Genomic DNA, 21,722 nt, shown 5'->3' on the forward strand with positions numbered 1-21,722 from the left:
CATCTATTTTGTGAAGTGCACCAGTCCCTCCTGCAGCAAAGCACCCCCACAACATGAGGCTGTCACCCCCGTGCTTCACGGTTGGGATGGTGTTCTTCGGCTTGCACGCCTCCGCATTTTTCTCCAAACATAACGATGTTCATTATGGCCAAACAGTTCTATTTTTGTTTCATCAGACCAGAGGACATTTCTCCAAAAACTACGATCTTTGTCCCCATGTGCAGTTGCAAACCGTAGTCTGGGTTTTTTATGGTGGGTTTTGGAGCAGTGGCTTCTTCATTGCTGAGCGGCCTTTCAGGTTATGTCGATACAGGTCTCGTTTTACTGTGGATATAGATACTTTTGTACCTGTTTCGTCCCGCTTCTTCACAAGGTCCTCTGCTGTTTTTCTGGGATTGATTTGTACTTTTCGCACCAAAGTACATTCATCTCTAGGAGACAGAACGCGTCTCCTTCCTGAGCGCTATGACGGCTGTGTGGTATTCATACGTGCGTACTATTGTTTGTACAGATGAAAGTGGTCTCCTCAGGAATTTGGAAATTGCTCCCAAGGATGAAGAAAACTTGTGGAGGTCTACAATTTTTTTTCTGAGGTCTTGGCTGATTTCTTTTTTTCCCCCATGATGTCAAGCAAAGAGGCACTGAGTTTGAAGGTCGGCCTTGAAATACATCCACAGGTACACCTCCAATTGACTTACATGATGTCAATTAGCCTATCAGAAGCTTCTAAAGCAATGACATACTTTTCTGGAATTTTCCAAGCTGTTTAAAGGCACAGTCGAACTTAGTGTATGTGAACTTCTGACCCACTGGAATTGAGATACATTGAATTATAAGTGAAATTATCTGTCTGTAAACAATTGTTGGAAATATAACTTGTATCATGCACAACGTAGATGTCCAAACCGACTTGCCAAAACCATAGTTTGTTAACCAAAAATGTGTGGAGTGGTAGAACATGACTGCAACCTAAGTGTATGTAAACGTCCTACTTCAACTGTTTACACAAATACAGTATATGCATACATACATGTACACACCTTTTTTAGATTATATCTGTCACGCCCTGACCGCTGAGATCTTTTTATTCTCTACGTTTGTTTGGTCAGGGTGTGACTCAGGTGGGAAACCCTATGTTCTGTGTTTCTATGTTTTGGCTGGGTATGGTTCTCAATCGGGGACAGCTGTCTATCGTTGTCTCTGATTGGGAATCAAACTTAGGCAGCCTCACGTTAGTTTTTGTTGTTGTTTTGTTGGCGACATTTATAATAAAGAAAAAATGTACGCTCACCACACTGCACCTTGGTCCGGTCATTTCCACGACGACAGTGATCGTGACAATACCTTAATTATGCGCCGCAAACCATACCACCCCTCCCCAATGAATTAGTTTATTAGTAAACCAGTTTATTAGTAAACTAATAAACAATAACACTTAGGCTTCTACCTTCAGTTTATACTTACTATTCACATTTTACAGACACAATCTATTTTACAATAGTTATATTTTGTTTGTTTTTAGTCCTGGCCTTACTTTATTTCTGATATCCATCCAGTTTGATTTCTATTTCTAACTGTGCTATGTCACAACAGTTCTCTACCTATATACAGTTTACATTTGTTATTTAGTTGTTATTAGTCCCACTATTATTGATCGATTGATTTTTTCAAAACACCCAGTATTGCTATCTGCAGCATTAATTATAGGTAAATGTTGCAATTCGTCAGGCATTCCTGGACCTGCGACCAAAACGAGCTACATATGGACAGTATCAAAATAAATCATATAATGACTCTGCCTCCTCGCAGCAAAATCTGCAGAGGTGGGAAGATTGTATCCCCCATATATATAACATTCTATTGGTTGCAAGAATTTTGTATAATAATTTAAACAAAAAAAATTGAAGTTTTGATTCCGGCAACGTTTTGCGTGTCAATTCATAAACCATTTGCCATGGAATTGGTACATCGAAAATCACTTCCCAACTCTTTTGCAGTTTATATGGCACAGCTGTCAATTTCTTGGTTCTTAAATGAAACTGGTATATATTTGTATTTATCACAATTTTCTTTAACCATTTGTGGTCTTTAATGCAGGGCCGACAGACAAGTTCCTTACTTTTTCCCCCTTCCACTTGCCTTGTCCATTCTTTGGTCATGCTACAATTAGTTGGTTGTAATTTTGGGTAGAGCAGACATGTTCATATGTCTGTGTTAGCTGCATGTGTGAGATAACTCCACCAGTCCTATTTATAATATAGTTTACAAAGATTATACCTTTTTAAACATTTTATGGAAAAACACATTTTTTTGTAATCAAATGGTATATTTGAATGTAACCACAATATTTGTTGTCTTATTTGTTCTGTCTTTTCAGATGCATTAAACTGAAATTGCAAACTTTCTAAGGCATGTTTACACTATATCGATATTTGGGAGATTATTTAATTTTCAAATAACAGAAAGTGAGCAGTTGTAATCTGAATAAAGGTAAAAAGGCCATTCTTGAACATGGGGTGCGACATTTGTACTAATTTATATGATAACCATTTAAGTATAACTTTTGTATGACTGATGCCTTTAGTGAGAGGTCTAATGCTTTAATATTTAATAATTTCTTCCTTCCAAATTCATATTCATTATATAAATAGGCCATTTAAATTTGGAATATTTTTTATTCATATAATTGTTAAAGCAGATGTAGGCAAAACCATGAGCAAATAGGTAAACTGTGAGATGACTAAAGAGTTAATCAGGGTGATTTTTCCACAAATAGACAGGTATTTTTCTTTCCATGGTAGCAAGATCTTATCTAACTTTCTATGAAAATGTATTGGACTGAGATCATTTCTTTCTTTCGAGATATGTACACCGAGTATGTCCACATCCCCATCAGACCATTTTATTGGTCAACTACACAGTAATGTAAAAGTAGCCTTTTTTAGTGATCCAATACGTAATATAGTACACTTATCAAAATGTGGTTTTAATCCAGAGAAGTTAGAAAAAGTATCTAAATGCTCTATGAGGCTGTGGAGGGAATCTAATTGTGGTTTTAAAAGAAAACATGAATCATCAGCGTACAATGACACCTTCGATTTTAAGCCATGGATTTCTAATTCCTTAATATTATTGTTGGATCTAATTTTAACAGATAACATTTCGATGGTAATAATAAATAGATGTGCTCATAGTGGACAACCTTGTTTTACTCCTCTCGACAGTTTAAAACTTTGTGAGATGTAGCCACCATTTATTATTTAACACCTAGGGTTACTATACATAACTTTACCTCATTTCATAAGAGATTCTCCAAAATGGAAATATTCCAATTATTTAAATATAAACTCATACTTTATCAAAAGCGTTTTCAATGTCAGCTGTGAAAACCAAGCCTGGTTTCCCAGATATTTCATAGTATTATATTGTTTCCAGCACTTGTCTTGTATTTTCTCCAATGTATCATCTATCTAAAAAATCTGTCTGATTAGGATGAATAATATTTGACAGGCATTTAGCTAGAATTTTTCATCACAGCACTGAAGCTGCAGAAGCCTCCGATTGTTTAAATGGACTGGATCTTTATATGTACAACTTGGATCCTGTTTCAGTAATAATGAAATCAGACATTCTTGTTGCATGTCCGATACTGTTTATATAAGAGTGTTAAAACATGCTAATAATGGTCCTCTGAGTATATAAAACAAGTTTGGTATATTCCACTGGTACTGTATGCCATCTAGTTGGTAGCAGGTGTTGACAAAAACATTTATGAAAAAATAAATAATAATAAAACAAAATAAGACTTTGACAACTCGACAACAGGTTCTTATTCACCATTATTCATGATTCACCAAGTAAACTTTTGACTACTTTACTTATAAGAATCTTTAGGGGTGTCAATAATTTTGATCCAACCTTTTTGAGAAGAAATGTATTACTTTTTAAAGAAAATCTATTTTTTCTGTGAAATTGTATTAGTATAAAAGTATAATTTCCCTATTTTTTGCATACAATATTGCTCAGTAGTTGAGTAATTTATTTTATACTGTCATTACGTTACATCTCTTTGAAAATAGAAAAATGCAAGATGATGATTGCAGTTGCTATGGCTAGATGTTGTTTCCAATGATAGGTTTGGCTTGACCCTACAGGCTACAGACGAATACATGAATGAGGAATGATAGATATGTGCAGTAAGATATTACAACATAATTATTTCAAACTGGAAAGTTCCAAAGCTTCTCCAGACCTTAGACCTCCCTAGTTTTAAACTTTGGGGAAGTAGAATAATTACACATCTGTAGTTCTGTAATTTGGAGAGCCTTGGGCACATTAGTAAACTAACAAAGAGAAATACGGAGATCCCATGGGATTGGAGTGGGTTTTTGTGCAGGTGCAGCAAACATCCATTTGGATGGTGTCATGTCTCCATGTGCTCTGTGTCCAATTACACTAACGTAACATCCAGGGGCCCAGTTGTTTGGATGCAGAGGTAACAGTGTGGTGGGCTGTGGGCACAGCCACTAGCAGAGAGAACAGTTAGGCTGCTGTTGTTCAGCCCAATCCTCCCAGTGTTGAGGTGTGTGTTTGTGTGTGTGTGTGTGTGTGTGTGTGTGTGTGTGTGTGTGTGTGTGTGTGTGTGTGTGTGTGTGTGTGTGTGTGTGTGTGTGTGTGTGTGTGTGTGTGTGTGTGTGTGTGTGTGTGTGTGTGTGTGTGTGTGTGTGTGTGTGTATGTACACTGTTATTGTAATACACTGTGTCGTAATAAATTGTGCCGTAATACACTGTGCCGTAACACACTGTTCTGCAATACACGTTTCTGTTTGCCCTGTGGGTGTGCAGCTGCTCTAGGCAAGCTCAGCTGCCACCGCACCCCAGGGGGAGGGTGGTCCAGGTGCCATTTTTACCCCTCATCTGCTCAAATAGCTTTTTGGGACACTATGCCCGCTTACAAACACACAACAACCCACACACCCGTGCCAGGTCTCTCCTGCGGGCCAATGAAGGTAGGAACAACATGTTGAATCCTGGAAGACACCAGGCCATCATTAACATGAACCTAGGCCAAGCTGTGAGCAGCAGTGTTAGCAGCAGGGTAGGTGTGTAGCACTATGGCTGGCTAATTGGGCGGACAAAGAGGCAGGCAGAAAGAACTGCAGAGAGGCAGAATGGCAGATGTGGAGGTGGTGGCAGTGTACCCTGCTACTCTGCTTTGCGGTGGGAGGTTTTCCATGGGCCTACTACCTCGACAACATTATGCTTGTACTCCTTAATACCAAACTTCATTTTTTTCAGCTGCGAGTGAGATCTAAGGGCATCTTAGCCAATTGCTGTTTTTTATTACTGATTGGGCCAGGGAGTTATTTCAAGTCAATCAGCCTGTGAAGACTGACCCTCCCTGAATGAAAGAAGCCTCTGAGTGTATCTCACTTATGAGACATTGTGGCATAATGTCATTATGTATTTAAGATGAGCTACTCGGCCAGTCTGTTTGGATAGCTTTGTCCTTGGAGAACAGGAGGGAAGAGTGTGACGGCCGCCAAAATGCCCAATGAGAAGGGCTCTGGGATGGGATCTTGGGGCGCCAACTTGCCGCCCTCTGACCCCCATGGAGACAGACAGCCACTTATTTAAGAAGTCTGTTTGTCACTTTGATGTATAAATGCATGAGTGAGTGTGAGTTTGTTTGAGGCGTCACGTGACAGACAAATCAATATGCAGGGCCATTAATTCCTCAGATTCATCAGGCGAGTGATATAGAGATGGTGGGAGGGGTGCTGGGATCAGTAGTGATGGTGATGATGGCAGTAAAGCAACAACAACAGGTCGGCTAAAAAAGAGGAAGATAGTGTAGTCTGATGATTGCTTTTGATTGGAAGTTCAAAGAGTGGAGCAGATGGCATTTTTGAACAATCAGCCAACTTCTCTAGATTTCCCAGAGATGGTGCCAACGTAAATGGCTTTCTTCCCTTTCTGAAAGCTCAATTTCCACTCTCTTTGGGTCATTGTAGACAGCTGTTCCTCCATGAGGATAAGCCTCCAGGAGCCAAGGCTGTTTCTGAAGGATGGGGAGTCTGTTTATTTGCTACTAGAGCTGTGGCATATCCCTAGCCATATGGAGATGGATGCTGTCTGCTGGTTGGCCCAGTGTATTACTGGAGGCGGGCACACAGGGGCAGACAACTGCAGGTTCACAGCTTGACTAGCCCCCAAAGCCAACACCATGCATTTATTTACCCACTCACACAATGCAGGCATATGTCTTTGCCATTCAGACTGTAGGCCCTTTGTTTGAGCTTTTTACATTTTCAAGTATACCTGCAAGGTTCAACAGTAGATCTGACGCATGGTAGACTTTCAAAAGTTTGAAGAGAAAACAGTGGAGGCTGGTGGGCATAGCTTAGTTGAGTGATGGTACAGATGCTACTGATCTCCATTAAAAACGTGACATGAACGTGACGATACAATGAATCCAGATTAAGCCACTGCTCCTGAATATATTCCTTATTATAACATCATCACACCTCTGGCATACTCAAACTAGCAACCAAAACTCGTTTCAAATCCATGTTTTTTTTCAGATGAATTTGTCATTATCTGCTTGATTGGGCAACAAGGGCATTAAGCGGAGCTTAGTAACAAACAAAAATCCTCCCCCACCACACATCTGCATGTTTTCTATTAATTAGTCTCAACAAATGGCATTATTATCCTGCTGCTCGCCTTATTTGCAATGCAAACACGTTAGCCTTAACCCCCACCTCTCCCATCAGCCCTTGTGTGTGGGATGCCGTGTTCGCTTGTTGTACGCAGCTCAACAGACAGATAGACACACCCAGCCAGGCTGAAGATGTTATCACAAGGCTTGCTACATGGTGTTATCAGTTCAGATTTTGAGTAGGTGATTTTCAGGCTTTGCTTTAATACTGGAAAGGCTATAGAGCACAATATAAAGGTTGCCCAAAGTCATGGTGTTGTTGAGAGAGAATCATGAGCTAACCCTGCTATTAAATAATTAGTGAGCTCATGTACTCACTCACACAACTAAAGTCAGGACTCTGTCCATGGTCCTGAACTCAGCCTGCCTCCTGCTTTAAATCCCATTTGGCAAAAGATGCTAATGTGCTTAACCCCCAGGTCAGATAACTCCATATGAACTTATGTTGAGCTGAAAATGCTGAGGCCAATGTAATTCACAAGCACATTAAAGTGATGATAAAGGGAAATAGTCCACACAAATATATTGGATTTGACACAGGCTTATGCTGTGCTGTAAAGTTTTGAGGTAATGTTTAGATTACTCTAAATTAGACTGAGAGAGTTAAGGCTTTTTAACTGGGAAAAAATAAAATAATGATCCATATTGGCGTTAAATCTACAAACATTTTAATTACTCTTGTTGCAACTGACATTATCACATTGAACCAGAACGTCAGTTAGTCAACTTTGACTGAGAGGATTGGAGACAATCATTAAAATTCATACGTGGAGACACACGTACACACACAGCTTTTCTCTCTTTCTCAATAGCATTTAAACATAGAGAAATACAGTATTAGATTAGGTTTTGTCAGTACCGTGTCTTCTGCATCACAGTAGCATATCTCCCTCTCTCTCTCTCTCTCTCTTTCTTTTGCTCTCTGTTTCTTTCCCTCTCTGAAATGCACACACAGACACATGCCATCTCATGACTGTCAAATATCACTCTGTATCTGTGACAGAAGATCACTATCAACCCTCTCCATAACCATCCTCTCTTCTCCTCTCCCACTGTAAGTGGCCTCCATTGAAATAGATAAATTAATAAAAAGCACAACCTAAATACTCAGCATTCCAAAGAGAATTCCATGCTGGAGGAGCAGACTAACTAAAATAAGACATGGTGTGCGGATGTGTAGCGCTGTTTCACCGACACCTCAAAGACTCTCTGTACTATAACTAACCAATGCCTAGGCTGGACTAATAGCCTCTATTCACCTGGAACTGGCATCGGTCCTGCCTGCCTTAGTTGGAGGGGCCTGGGAACAGTTGTTCACCAGTCATAACACATGAGATACAACATACAAAGGAAACAAGTATTGATTTTGTCGTAGTACTTGACATGGGCTACACACATGGCTGTAATGTAAGTTATTTCAGACTTTTTATCTTGAGTTTGTCTTGGTAACACAGCAACTGTACTATTAAGTTGCCCATTCAGGCCTGAATGGTGTGTGGGGCCCAACGGAATATGTGTTTTGAGGAGGGTTTAAAGCAACCCAAAAGAGTACAGGGAACATGGTCATGCTGTGTAATCTCTTAGCTTAGCCTTGATCAGGTTGTACTGGGTGGGTGACCCCAAAAAATGTTGAATTTGCATCCTCGGCTTGGCTTAGTCCTACATTTCTGTGTGTCTATGTCAGTGTGAAAGGGCTGAAGTGGTTTTTCTTTTGGTCCTTACCCCAAAACTTTACTGCACAGCATTCCTACAGAGTAGTCACCACAGAGGCCCTGTTCTGTGAGCAGATAGCTGTCTCTCATCAATATTTACCTCCCCCTGTCATACACACTGCCCCTGTGGAGAGGAGAACAGGGCCTCTGTGGTGACTACTCTGCCAAGGAGAGGTTAGTGGGGAAAGAGGGTGCATGTCTACCTCTCTCTACTAGCCAATTGCTCCATAATTTATTAATTTAACACCTGTTTTCTCTTGTTACAATGGGAAACCAAATGGATACCAATTTTTGCCCATTTCCTCTACTAGACAATTCTTCCTCTGTATTCACACTCAACTGGTCTTTAGGCTGTCTATAAATGCTCATTGGAATCTGATCCCATTAGCTCTATCCACCTCCTAATATGTATCTCATTGCATATAGGCTACATACTCCTCGTTCTCATTTTCCTCTGAATGATATTGGTTTCAACAGTGTATTTTGAGCGTTTCATATCCAGTCGCGAGGCATGAACCCCATAATCAAATGAGTCAGCATGGGGAGTGATCAAATTGCTACCCAGCACCGATGACTCAAAGTTAAATTACAGTGCCTTTTATTTCTCGATCTCAGCATGATACCAGGGACGGAGGCGGGGAGCACCAGCCTCGCTACCTGTCCACAGTCCAAGTGTAGAGGTGGAGGTGGAGAGTGGCAGAAGGTGAGTGGGAGGCCTGGGGTTAGACAAGAGGTGAGTGGGACGCAACATGATGCTAGTCAATTTGGTCCTGCTCACACTCATTTGTTCATCACCCTGTGAAAAATTGTAGTTGAAGCCCCAGTTTTGCAAGTTGCAAAAATCGTTTTCCAGGATTGTTTGCAAGCAACTACTCCTTCCCCTTGTTAAGCCTTTTGTCACACCCACAGGAAGCCGGATCTGGAGATTGGAGGGAACATGCCCGCCACAGCCATCATACCGTAGCTCCTCATTACTCTCCGTGTCACACAATCACAACACACTGCACTTCCTCTCACTTTGCATGACAAAAACATTAGAACAAACTGCGAGGGCTGCAAACACCAACAACTGTTAATCATTTTTACACCGGCGCCTCCAATCGCCTGCATGCTGGCATTGAGCTGTAATGTGCCTCTCGTGGTGTACATAATGAAAAGAATGGAGCCGTCACTTGTAATGGATCTCTAAATAGCATTTTATGCTTTATTAGTCGTACTTAATGGTGTTGAAGGGGGCTGATGCGAAATCCCTTTGTTCAGAATCACACTCTTACTGTGAATAGTTCTTGATCGAAAAAGATTTTCAGAAAATTGAGGCTCATTGTGTTTTACACACGGGGCTTACTTTTCCTATTTTAGAGGGGATTGTGCATGCTCTCGTCAAGAAGATTGATGGCATAGGAGAGGAAATAAAAGAGCCAGGGCTATGTGCACAATGCCGCGAAGAGATTGTTGGAGCAAAGAAAAAATCCCATTCACTTAAGACAGACGGGTCTAGTGATATTTCATCACTGGAAACAAAAAGGTGATCTCGTACCAAACCACACAAGAAATGCAAAACCACTCAAAACCAATTATGAATATTCACCAGAGCTTAAAATGAATCTAGATGTTTATAATGGGTTTTTAACTGAAACTGTCAAAATGGCCTCTTTGTGCTAATACCTCCACTTTCAAGTAGAAATGGTAAACATAGAAAAACACCAAGAAACGTCTTATTCATCGAGTCAGGGGCTGATACTGTGGTGGGAAATACCCTGGGGCACAATAAAGTTTGTTTGGGGACCAGGTTATAGGCCTTTAGAGAAGGGGAATCTCACGTTGGATGTCAATGTTGACGCTGGTCTCTTTGCCGTTGGGCACAGCCTTGTTGGACGCTCGACAGATGATCTGCTGGCCTGTCTCGATGTTGGAGGCAGACAGGTAGAGGGTGCTAACCGTACTCTCCCTCCTTCCATCACGAAGCAGTGTCTGAGAGGAGAAAAAAAAGGAAGAGTTTAGAGTTCAACGATGATATGGTAGTGGAGATAGTGGGACAGTCTGAATAACACCATCAATCGAAACTCAAGGCCTGGAACCCAAATGCAGCAATTCACCTGGATGCCCTGGGGACAACACAGACAAATAAACCCCTGGCATGCTCAAGCCTGTAGTCTTTCTCCAAGGCTGATTGATCCGAAAAAAGGAATCTGTTTCTGAGCCTCTTTTGTGTGTCTGGAGCTGTGCTCTGGCGCATAGCTTGTCATACTCCGCAAAGGAAATCAATCTTCTTTTCAGTGCTCATTCTCCGAGCTGTAGCCCTTCTTGCATTGTGAGAGCCACCTGAAGGTCGCCCCGGTACAATTCTGCGTTGCCTGGTGCTCAGGGAGGACTGTGGTAACCCTGCTAACCACCATGCAACAGTGCAAGCTGACCCACCAGAACAAATTGGCCATGCCAGGAGCACTGTGTGGCAAACCACAAAGTCAAGATTGACACTGCTTCAAATAATACTCTATTGTTGCTCTATACAAATATAGTGTTCATTAACACAACTTATGGGTTTGCTTTACAAATAAACTACTGGGATTCATAGTAGAAGGTCTTGTAATATTATACTTATTCACTCAATGAAACAAGTAAAAATATGATGGCCATTAATAATAAGGATCAGCCCCTTTTTTAAATTTTCACCTAAGATGACATACCCAAATCTAACTGCCTGTAGCTCAGGACCTGAAGCAAGGAGATGCATATTCTTGATTTCATTTTAAAGGAAACACTTTGTAGTTTGTGTAAATGTTAAAGTAATGTAGGAGAATATAGCACATTAGATCTGTTAAAAGATAATACAAAGAAAAGACATGCGTTTAAAAAATAAATAAATTGTACCATCATTTTTGAATTTTTGAAATTATTCTATCCCAGGCGCAGTTTGGACTTTGGTCACTAGATGGAAGCAGTGCATGTGCAAAGTTTTAGACTGATCCAATGAACTATTGCATATCTATTCAAAATGTTTTATCAAGATTGCTCAAAAGTGCCTAATTGGTTTATTCATACATTTTCAAGTTCAGAATTGTCCTCAAACAATAGCATGGTATTATGTCACTGTAATAGCTACTATAAATTGGACAGTGCAATTAGATTAACAAGAATTTAAGCTTTCTGCCAATATCAGATATGTTTATGTCCTGGGAAATGTTCTTGTTACTTACAACGTCATGCTAATCACATTAGCACACATTTGCTTAACTGTCCCGAGGATGGGACATCAATCTGTAGAGAACCTCAAGAGGTTTTGAGTTTACTTTTCACTTATAGAGGTCCAGCTATGGAGGGCATGTTATACAATGGCAAGTTGGGACATTTTGCTCTCCATTATTTAAACTCCTTTGGTGCTTTATGTGTGTGTGTGTGTCCCACTATAGCCGCAAAACTCTGCGATTTCTCAGTTTATTCAGGATTCAATGACTCACTTCACAAACAAATGGGTTGTGATGAAACCCTTTCTTTGCTAGCAGTATGATGAGGAGCTCTGATGAGAAAATACCGTAGACAAGAAGGCTCATCAAACTTCCTTTGAGGAACTTTATGCACTTTTCAAACCAAGGTCATGACTTGCGTGGGAGGAAATTTGAAACATCACAGCTGCCCTCTGAAACCAGCTCTCGACAAGTCCTTGTTTTATAATAATATCTGTAAGTTTGCAAATGGTGACAATAAATATTTTAGCTGCAATGTTCGTTACATATTAAGTCATGTCACAATGAAAGCTATTGGATAATGGCAGTAATTACCACCTCATTTCTCTACTTTCATGAAAGTTTGAGAATTGTAATGAAACCCAGCTCGATATGTCACACACAGACTGCATATTAAAGTGTCAAGGAACCTGGCATTATATTAGCTGTGTGCCAAGAGGTTTGGAGGTTTGGGTTCAATGCATGCCTTTTCATCATCTTACTTTTCTGCCTTCTCCAGTCAACGACTGTCTTCCTAAGATATACAGGTAACTGCCAAAATCTTTTTAAGAAGGCGTTGGGCCACCATGAGCCAGAACAGCTTCAGTGCACCTTGGCATAGATTCTACAATTGTCTGGAACTCTATTGGAGGGATGCGACACAATTCTTGCACGAGAAATTCCATAATTCAATGTTTTGTTGATGGTGGTGGAAAACACTGTCTCAGGAGCTGCTCCAGAATCTCCCATAAGTGTTTAATTGGGTTTAGATCTGGTGACTGAGATGACCATGGCATATGGTTTACATCATTTTCATGCTCATAAAACAATTCAGTCACCACTCGTGCCCTGTGGATGGGGACATTGTCAACTTATGTGAGAATAGCCATGGTAGCCAAAATAATGGCCTGCCCAACATGTTTATACACTACCCTAAGCATGATGGGATGTGTATTGCTTAATTAACTCAGGATCCACGCCTGTGTGGAAGCCCCTGCTTTCAATATACTTTGTATCCCTCATTTACTCAAGTGTTTCCTGTACCTAGCTAAGCAAAAATACTATTGTCTTGGAGTGAAATAATATGTATGTAAGGAATACGCAAAATAGCATAAAGATGCATGATCATATAATCTTATTCTGCATTTGCATGAAAACAAAATGACCTGGTGAAGAGTCTCAGATCTCACCAGGTTACAGAAGCCCTGGCCCTCACCTCTAAAGCAGTACGTATTAGCTGTCAGCAGCGGGATGTGTCAATGTAATATCCTTTCTGACACCATCACGATTGTTTCTCTCATAGCTCTGGACCTGTCTGAAGTCATTCATCTTGTACAGCATAGAACTCAACACCCAGCGATTAGCTCTTTTAAAATAGCCCGAATTACAAATTGATGATTTCCCATATCACTGCCTGGAGCATGTGAGGAGAATACCTTTCCCAAGTTAAGAAAGGAATTGAAAAATGGTGAGGGAGAGTGTGAAGGTTGCTCTTCAAGATATGGGATAAGGGGGCATAGACAGTAGAAGGTCATATTGAACGAATATGAGTGAACCTATAGTATAGTGATAATGCTGGTTACGTTTCTACTGATAAATATGGAGCTTTTTCTATTTTTCAGGAATATCTGTAAATTGTTTTTACCTAACCTTTACACTAATTCTGTTTATTACAATTAACAGGCTAATACAAAATAAAACATGGACAGTTTTCACCTTTCAGACATGCCTGAAATACTTCCATTATTTAGGTAAAACTACCAGTGAAAGGGAATATGAAGGGAGGCTCAGAGGGATGTCTAGTCCCTGTTTACGCTGATAATTTGACTGACATTAATATTCTGCAGTTAATCTAATGTGCCTTTGATATGTCCAAACATGAAATGTGGTTCCAAGTTAAATTAAATCAGCATTTGTTAAATTGCAGACCAAACCAGAGGCACATTTCAAAGCTCATTACTGGATATTAATTTCACAAAGAAGAAATATAAATTGCATAAACTTTGTACAACCTATTTCTACGAAAGAGAAAATAATATATTTTCACTATTTTCTCTGGTCATGAGGTTAAAGAGGTCTTAATTGATTAACTTGTATAATCCTACTGTCACGCCTTGGTCTTAATATTTTGTGTTTTCTTTATTTATTTGGTCAGGCCAGGGTGTGACATGGGTTTATTTTGTGGTGTGTTTTTGTATTGGGGTTTTAGTAGGTATCGGGATTGTGGCTGAGGAGGGTTGTCTAGGAAAGTCTATGGTTGCCTGAGGCGGTTCTTAATCAGAGGCAGGTGATTATCGTTGTCTCTGATTGGGAACCATATTTAGGCAGCCATATTCTTAGAGTGTTTCATGGGTGATTGTTCCTGTCTCTGTGTTAGTTGTCACCAGATAGGCTGTATAGGTGTTCACATTCTGTTTGTTGTTTTTGTATTGTTCGTGTTTTTTTCTTCAATAAACATGTATGGAAATTACCACGCTGCATTTTGGTCCGACTCTCCTTTGATGGAAGAAAACCGTAACACCTACTACCAGAAAGTCAGATAATTTCTGACGTTCTGTTTAACAACATGTATTAAATGAAGTGCACCCAAGGCCTACTTCTAATTTTTCTTGCACAAAGCCAGTGAGGTTAATTAGCTTGACAAGAGAGAAAAACAATGGAAGAGAGAGAGACTGACACTTGTTGAATCATTTGAAAAAAGGTTAAATGTAGCGAGTAATATGGAAATACTGGGAAAGTAAGGGGTACTATAGATTATTATGCAGGGAAAGTAAGGGGTACTATAGATTATTATGCAGGGAAAGTAAGGGGTACTATAAATTATTATGCAGGGGAAGTAAGGGGTACTATAGATTACTATGCAGGGAAAGTAAGGGGCACTATAGATTATTATGCAGGGGAAGTAAGGGGTACTATAGATTATTATGCAGGGAAAGTAAGGGGTACTATAGATTATTATACAGGGAAAGTAAGGGGTACTATAGATTATTATGCAGGGAAAGTAAGGGTACTATAGATTATTATGCAGGGAAAGGGGTACTATAGATTATTATGCAGGGAAACTACTATAGATTATTATGCAGGGAAAGTAAGGGTACTATAGATTATTATGCAGGGAAAGTAAGGGGTACTATAGATTATTATGCAGGGAAAGTAAGGGGTACTATAGATTATTATGCAGGGAAAGTAAGGGGTACTATAGATTATTATGCAGGGAAAGTAAGGGGTACTATAGATTATTATGCAGGGAAAGTAAGGGTACTATAGATTATTATGCAGGGAAAGTAAGGGGTACTATAGATTATTATGCAGGGAAAGTAATGCAGGGGTACTATAGATTATTATGCAGGGAAAGTAAGGGGTACTATAGATTATTATGCAGGGAAAGTAAGGGTACTATAGATTATTATGCAGGGGGGGTACTATAGATTATTATGCAGGGAAAGTAGAAGGGTACTATAGATTATTATGCAGGGAAAGTAAGGGGTACTATAGATTATTATGCAGGGAAAGTAAGGGGTACTATAGATTATTATGCAGGGAAAGTAAGGGGTACTATAGATTATTAGAAGGGGTACTATAGATTATTATGCAGGGAAAGCAAGTAAGGGTACTATAGATTATTATGCAGGGAAAGTAAGGGGTACTATAGATTATTATGCAGGGAAAGTAAGGGGTAATAGATTATTATGCAGGAAAGTAAGGGTACTATAGATTATTATACAGGGAAAGTAAGGGGTACTATAGATTATTATGCAGGGAAAGTAAGGGTACTATAGATTATTATGCAGGGAAATAGATATAGATTATGCAGGAAAGTAAGGGGTACTATAGATTATTATGCAGGGAAAGTAAGGGTACTATAGATTATTATGCAGGGAAAGTAAGGGGTACTATAGATTATTATGCAGGGAAAGTAAGGGTACTATAGATTATTATGCAGGGAAAGTAAGGGGTACTATAGATTATTATGCAGGGAAAGTAAGGGGTACTATAGATTATTATGCAGGGAAAGTAAGGGGTACTATAGATTATTATGCAGGGAAAGTAAGGGGTACTATAGATTATTATGCAGGGAAAGTAAGGGACTATAGATTATTATGCAGGAAAGTAAGGGTACTATAGATTATTATGCAGGAAAGTAAGGGAAAGTATTATGCAGGGGTACTATAGATTATTATGCAGGGAAAGTAAGGGGTACTATAGATTATTATGCAGGGGAAGTAAGGGGTACTATAGATTATGCAGGGAAAGTAAGGGGTACTATAGATTATTATGCAGGGAAAGTAAGGGGTACTATAGATTATTATGCAGGGAAAGTAAGGGGTACTATAGATTATTATGCAGGGAAAGTAAGGGGTACTATAGATTATTATGCAGGGAAAGTAAGGGGTACTATAGATTATTATGCAGGGAAAGTAAGGGGTACTATAGATTATTATGCAGGGAAAGTAAGGGGTACTATAGATTATTATGCAGGGAAAGTAAGGGGTACTATAGATTATTATGCAGGGTAAGGGTACTATAGGTACTATAGATTATTATGCAGGGAAAGTAAGGGGTACTATAGATTATTATGCAGGGAAAGTAAGGGGTACTATAGATTATTATGCAGGGAAAGTAAGGGGTACTATAGATTATTATGCAGGGAAAGTAAGGGTACTATAGATTATTATGCAGGGAAAGTAAGGGGTACTATAGATTATTATGCAGGAAAGTAAGGGTACTATAGATTATTACAGGGAAAGTAATAGTACTATAGATTATTATGCAGGGAAAGTAAGGGTACTATAGATTATTATGCAGGGAAAGGGGTACTATAGATTATTATGCAGGAAAGTAAGGGTATAGGGGTACTATAGATTATTATGCAGGGAAAGTAAGGGTACTATAGATTATTATGCAGGGAAAGTAAGGGGGTACTATAGATTACTATAGATTATTATGCAGGAAAGTAAGGGGTACTATAGATTATTATGCAGGGAAAGTAAGGGTACTATAGATTATTATGCAGGAAAGTAATGCAGGGAAACTATAGATTATTATGCAGGGAAAGTAAGGGGTACTATAGATTATTATGCAGGGAAAGTAAGGGTACTATAGATTATTATGCAGGGTAAAGATTATTATGCAGGGAAAGTACTATAGATTATTATGCAGGGAAAGTAAGGGGTACTATAGATTATTATGCAGGGAAAGAAAGATTATTATGCAGGAAAGGGGTACTATAGATTATTATGCAGGGAAAGTAAGGGGTACTATAGATTATTATGCAGGGAAAGTAAGGGGTACTATAGATTATTATGCAGGGAAAGTAAGGGGTACTATAGATTATTATGCAGGGAAAGTAAGGGGTACTATAGATTATTATGCAGGGAAAGTAAGGGTACTATAGATTATTATGCAGGAAAGTAAGGGGTACTATAGATTATTATGCAGGAAAGTAAGGGTACTATAGATTATTATGCAGGGAAAGGGTACTATAGATTATTATGCAGGGAAAGTAAGGGGTACTATAGATTATTATGCAGGGAAAGTAAGGGGTACTATAGATTATTATGCAGGGAAAGTAAGGGGTACTATAGATTATTATGCAGGGAAAGTAAGGGGTACTATAGATTATTATGCAGGGAAAGTAAGGGGTACTATAGATTATTATGCAGGGAAAGTAAGGGGTACTATAGATTATTACAGGGAAATAAGATTAGATTTATGCAGGAAAGTAAGGGGTACTATAGATTATTATGCAGGGAAAGTAAGGGTACTATAGATTATTATGCAGGGAAAAAGTAATAGATTATTATGCAGGGTACTATAGATTATTATGCAGGGAAAGTAAGGGGTACTATAGATTATTATGCAGGGAAAGTAAGGGGTACTATAGATTATTATGCAGGGAAAGTAAGGGGTACTATAGATTATTATGCAGGGAAAGTAAGGGGTACTATAGATTATTATGCAGGGAAAGTAAGGGGTACTATAGATTATTATGCAGGGAAAGTAAGGGGTACTATAGATTATTATGCAGGGAAAGTAATGGGTACTATAGATTATTATGCAGGGAAAGTAAGGGGTACTATAGATTATTATGCAGGGAAAGTAAGGGGTACTATAGATTATTATGCAGGGAAAGTAAGGGGTACTATAGATTATTATGCAGGGAAAGTAAGGGGTACTATAGATTATTATGCAGGGAAAGTAAGGGTACTATAGATTATTATGCAGGAAAGTAAGGGTACTATAGATTATTATGCAGGGAAAGTAAGGGGTACTATAGATTATTATGCAGGAAAGTAAGGGTACTATAGATTATTATGCAGGAAAGTAAGGGTACTATAGATTATTATGCAGGGAAAGTAAGGGGTACTATAGATTATTATGCAGGGAAAGTAAGGGGTACTATAGATTATTATGCAGGGAAAGTAAGGGGTACTATAGATTATTATGCAGGGAAAGTAAGGGGTACTATAGATTATTATGCAGGGAAAGTAAGGGGTACTATAGATTATTATGCAGGGAAAGTAAGGGGTACTATAGATTATTATGCAGGGAAAGTAAGGGGTACTATAGATTATTATGCAGGGAAAGTAAGGGGTACTATAGATTATTATGCAGGGAAAGTAAGGGTACTATAGATTATTATGCAGGGAAAGTAAGGGTACTATAGATTATTATGCAGGAAAGTAAGGGTACTATAGATTATTATGCAGGGAAAGTAAGGGGTACTATAGATTATTATGCAGGAAAGTAAGGGGTACTATAGATTATTATGCAGGGAAAGTAAGGGGTACTATAGATTATTATGCAGGGAAAGTAAGGGTACTATAGATTATTATAGATTATTATGCAGGGAAAGTAAGGGGTACTATAGATTATTATGCAGGGAAAGTAAGGGTACTATAGATTATTATGCAGGAAAGTAAGGGTACTATAGATTATTATGCAGGGAAAGTAAGGGTACTATAGATTATTATGCAGGGAAAGTAAGGGGTACTATAGATTATTATGCAGGGAAAGTAAGGGATAGATTATTATGCAGGGAAAGGGTACTATAGATTATTATGCAGGGAAAGTAAGGGGTACTATAGATTATTATGCAGGGAAAGTAAGGGTACTATAGATTATTATGCAGGGAAAGTAAGGGTACTATAGATTATTATGCAGGGAAAGTAAGGGTACTATAGATTATTATGCAGGGAAAGTACTATAGAATTATGCAGGAAAGTAAGGGGTACTATAGATTATTATGCAGGAAAGTAAGGGTACTATAGATTATTATGCAGGGAAAGTAATAGGGTACTATAGATTATTATGCAGGGAAAGTAAGGGTACTATAGATTATTATGCAGGGAAAGTAAGGGGTACTATAGATTATTATGCAGGGAAAGTAAGGGGTACTATAGATTATTATGCAGGGAAAGTAAGGGTACTATAGATTATTATGCAGGGAAAGTAAGGGTACTATAGATTATTATGCAGGGAAAGTAAGGGTACTATAGATTATTATGCAGGGAAAGTAAGGGGTACTATAGATTATTATACAGGAAAGTAAGGGGTACTATAGATTATTATGCAGGGAAAGTAAGGGGTACTATAGATTATTATGCAGGGAAAGTAAGGGGTACTATAGATTATTATGCAGGGAAAGTAAGGGTACTATAGATTATTATGCAGGAAAGTAGGGGGGTACTATAGATTATTATGCAGGGAAAGTAAGGGGTACTATAGATTATTATGCAGGAAAGTAAGGGTACTATAGATTATTATGCAGGGAAAGTAAGGGTACTATAGATTATTATGCAGGGAAAGTAAGGGTACTATAGATTATTATGCAGGGAAAGTAAGGGTACTATAGATTATTATGCAGGGAAAGCAGGGAAAGTATTATGCAGGAAAGTAAGGGGTACTATAGATTATTATGCAGGGAAAGTAAGGGTACTATAGATTATTATGCAGGGAAAGTAAGGGGTACTATAGATTATTATGCAGGGGAAAGTAAAGGGACTATAGATTATTATGCAGGAAAGTACTATAGATTATTATGCAGGGAAAGTAATGGGGTACTATAGATTATTATGCAGGGAAAGTAAGGGTACTATAGATTATTATGCAGGGAAAGTAAGGGTACTATAGATTATTATGCAGGGAAAGTACTGGGTACTATAGATTATTATGCAGGGAAAGTAAGGGTACTATAGATTATTATGCAGGAAAGTAAGGGTACTATAGATTATTATGCAGGGAAGTAAAGGGTACTATAGATTATTATAGATTATTATGCAGGGAAAGTAAGGGGTACTATAGATTATTATACAGGAAAGTACTGGGAACTATAGATTATTATGCAGGGAAAGTAAGGGGTACTATAGATTATTATGCAGGGAAAGTAAGGGTACTATAGATTATTACTATAGATTATTATGCAGGAAAGTACTGGGTACTATAGATTATAGATCATTATTATTGCAGGGAAAGTAAGGGTACTATAGATTATTATGCAGGGAACTATAGATTATCATGCGAGGAAAGTAAGGGGTACAATAGATTATTATGCAGGTAAAGTAAGGTGTACCATAGATTATTATGCAGGGAAAGGAAGGGGTACTATAGATTATTATGCAGGGAAAGTAAGGGGTACTATAGATTATTATACAGGGAAAGTACTGGGAACTATAGATTATTATGCAGGGAAAGTAAGGGGTACTATAGATTATTATGCAGGGAAAGTAAGGGGTACTATAGATTATTATGCAGGGAAAGGAAGGGGTACTATAGATTATTATGCAGGGAAAGTAAGGGGTACTATAGATTATTATGCAGGGAAAGTAAGGGGTACTATAGATTATTATGCAGGGAAAGTAAGGGGTACTATAGATTATTATACAGGGAAAGTAAGGGGTACTATAGATTATTATGCAGGGAAAGTAAGGGGTACTATAGATTATTATGCAGGGAAAGTAAGGGGTACTATAGATTATTATACAGGGAAAGTAAGGGTACTATAGATTATTATGCAGGGAAAGTAAGGGGTACTATAGATTATTATGCAGGGAAAGTAAGGGGTACTATAGATTATTATGCAGGGAAAGTAAGGGGTACTATAGATTATTATGCAGGGAAAGTAAGGGGTACTATAGATTATTATACAGGGAAAGTAAGGGGTACTATAGATTATTATACAGGGAAAGTAAGGGGTACTATAGATTATTATGCAGGGAAAGTAAGGGTACTATAGATTATTATACAGGGAAAGTAAGGGGTACTATAGATTATTATGCAGGGAAAGTAAGGGTACTATAGATTATTATGCAGGGAAAGTAAGGGGTACTATAGATTATTATACAGGAAAGTACTGGGAACTATAGATTATTATGCAGGAAAGTAAAGGGTACTATAGATTATTATGCAGGGAAAGTAAGGGTACTATAGATTATTATGCAGGGAAAGTAAGGGGTACTATTGTTTATTATGCAGGGAAAGTAAGGGGTACTATAGATTATTATACAGGGAAAGTAAGGGGTACTATAGATTATTATACAGGGAAAGTAAGGGGTACTATAGATTATTATGCAGGGAAAGGAAGGGGTACTATAGATTATTATGCAGGGAAAGTAAGGGGTACTATAGATTATTATGCAGGGAAAGTAAGGGGTACTATAGATTATTATGCAGGGAAAGGAAGGGGTACTATAGATTATTATGCAGGGAAAGTACTGGGTACTATAGATTATTATGCAGGGAAATTAAGGGGTACTATAGATTATTATACAGGGAAAGTACTGGGAACTATAGATTATTATACAGGGAAAATACTGGGAACTATAGATTATTATGCAGGGAAATTAA

General features: G+C 38.5%; 1 protein-coding gene across 2 annotated transcripts in view; it reads right to left on the reverse strand.

Moving 5' to 3' along the window:
- Positions 1-21,722, reverse strand: part of LOC118397520 (kin of IRRE-like protein 3) — a 217,389-nt gene that overhangs the window by 45,838 nt on the left and 149,829 nt on the right. For both annotated transcript variants that reach the window (XM_035792379.2, XM_035792378.2), the window contains exon 5: positions 10,254-10,404. In XM_035792379.2, coding sequence (XP_035648272.1) covers positions 10,254-10,404 — 151 coding nt within the window. The remainder of the gene's footprint in view (positions 1-10,253; positions 10,405-21,722) is intronic.

This window comes from Oncorhynchus keta, chromosome 18 (genome assembly GCF_023373465.1).
Source record: "Oncorhynchus keta strain PuntledgeMale-10-30-2019 chromosome 18, Oket_V2, whole genome shotgun sequence".
Lineage (NCBI taxonomy): Eukaryota > Metazoa > Chordata > Actinopteri > Salmoniformes > Salmonidae > Oncorhynchus > Oncorhynchus keta.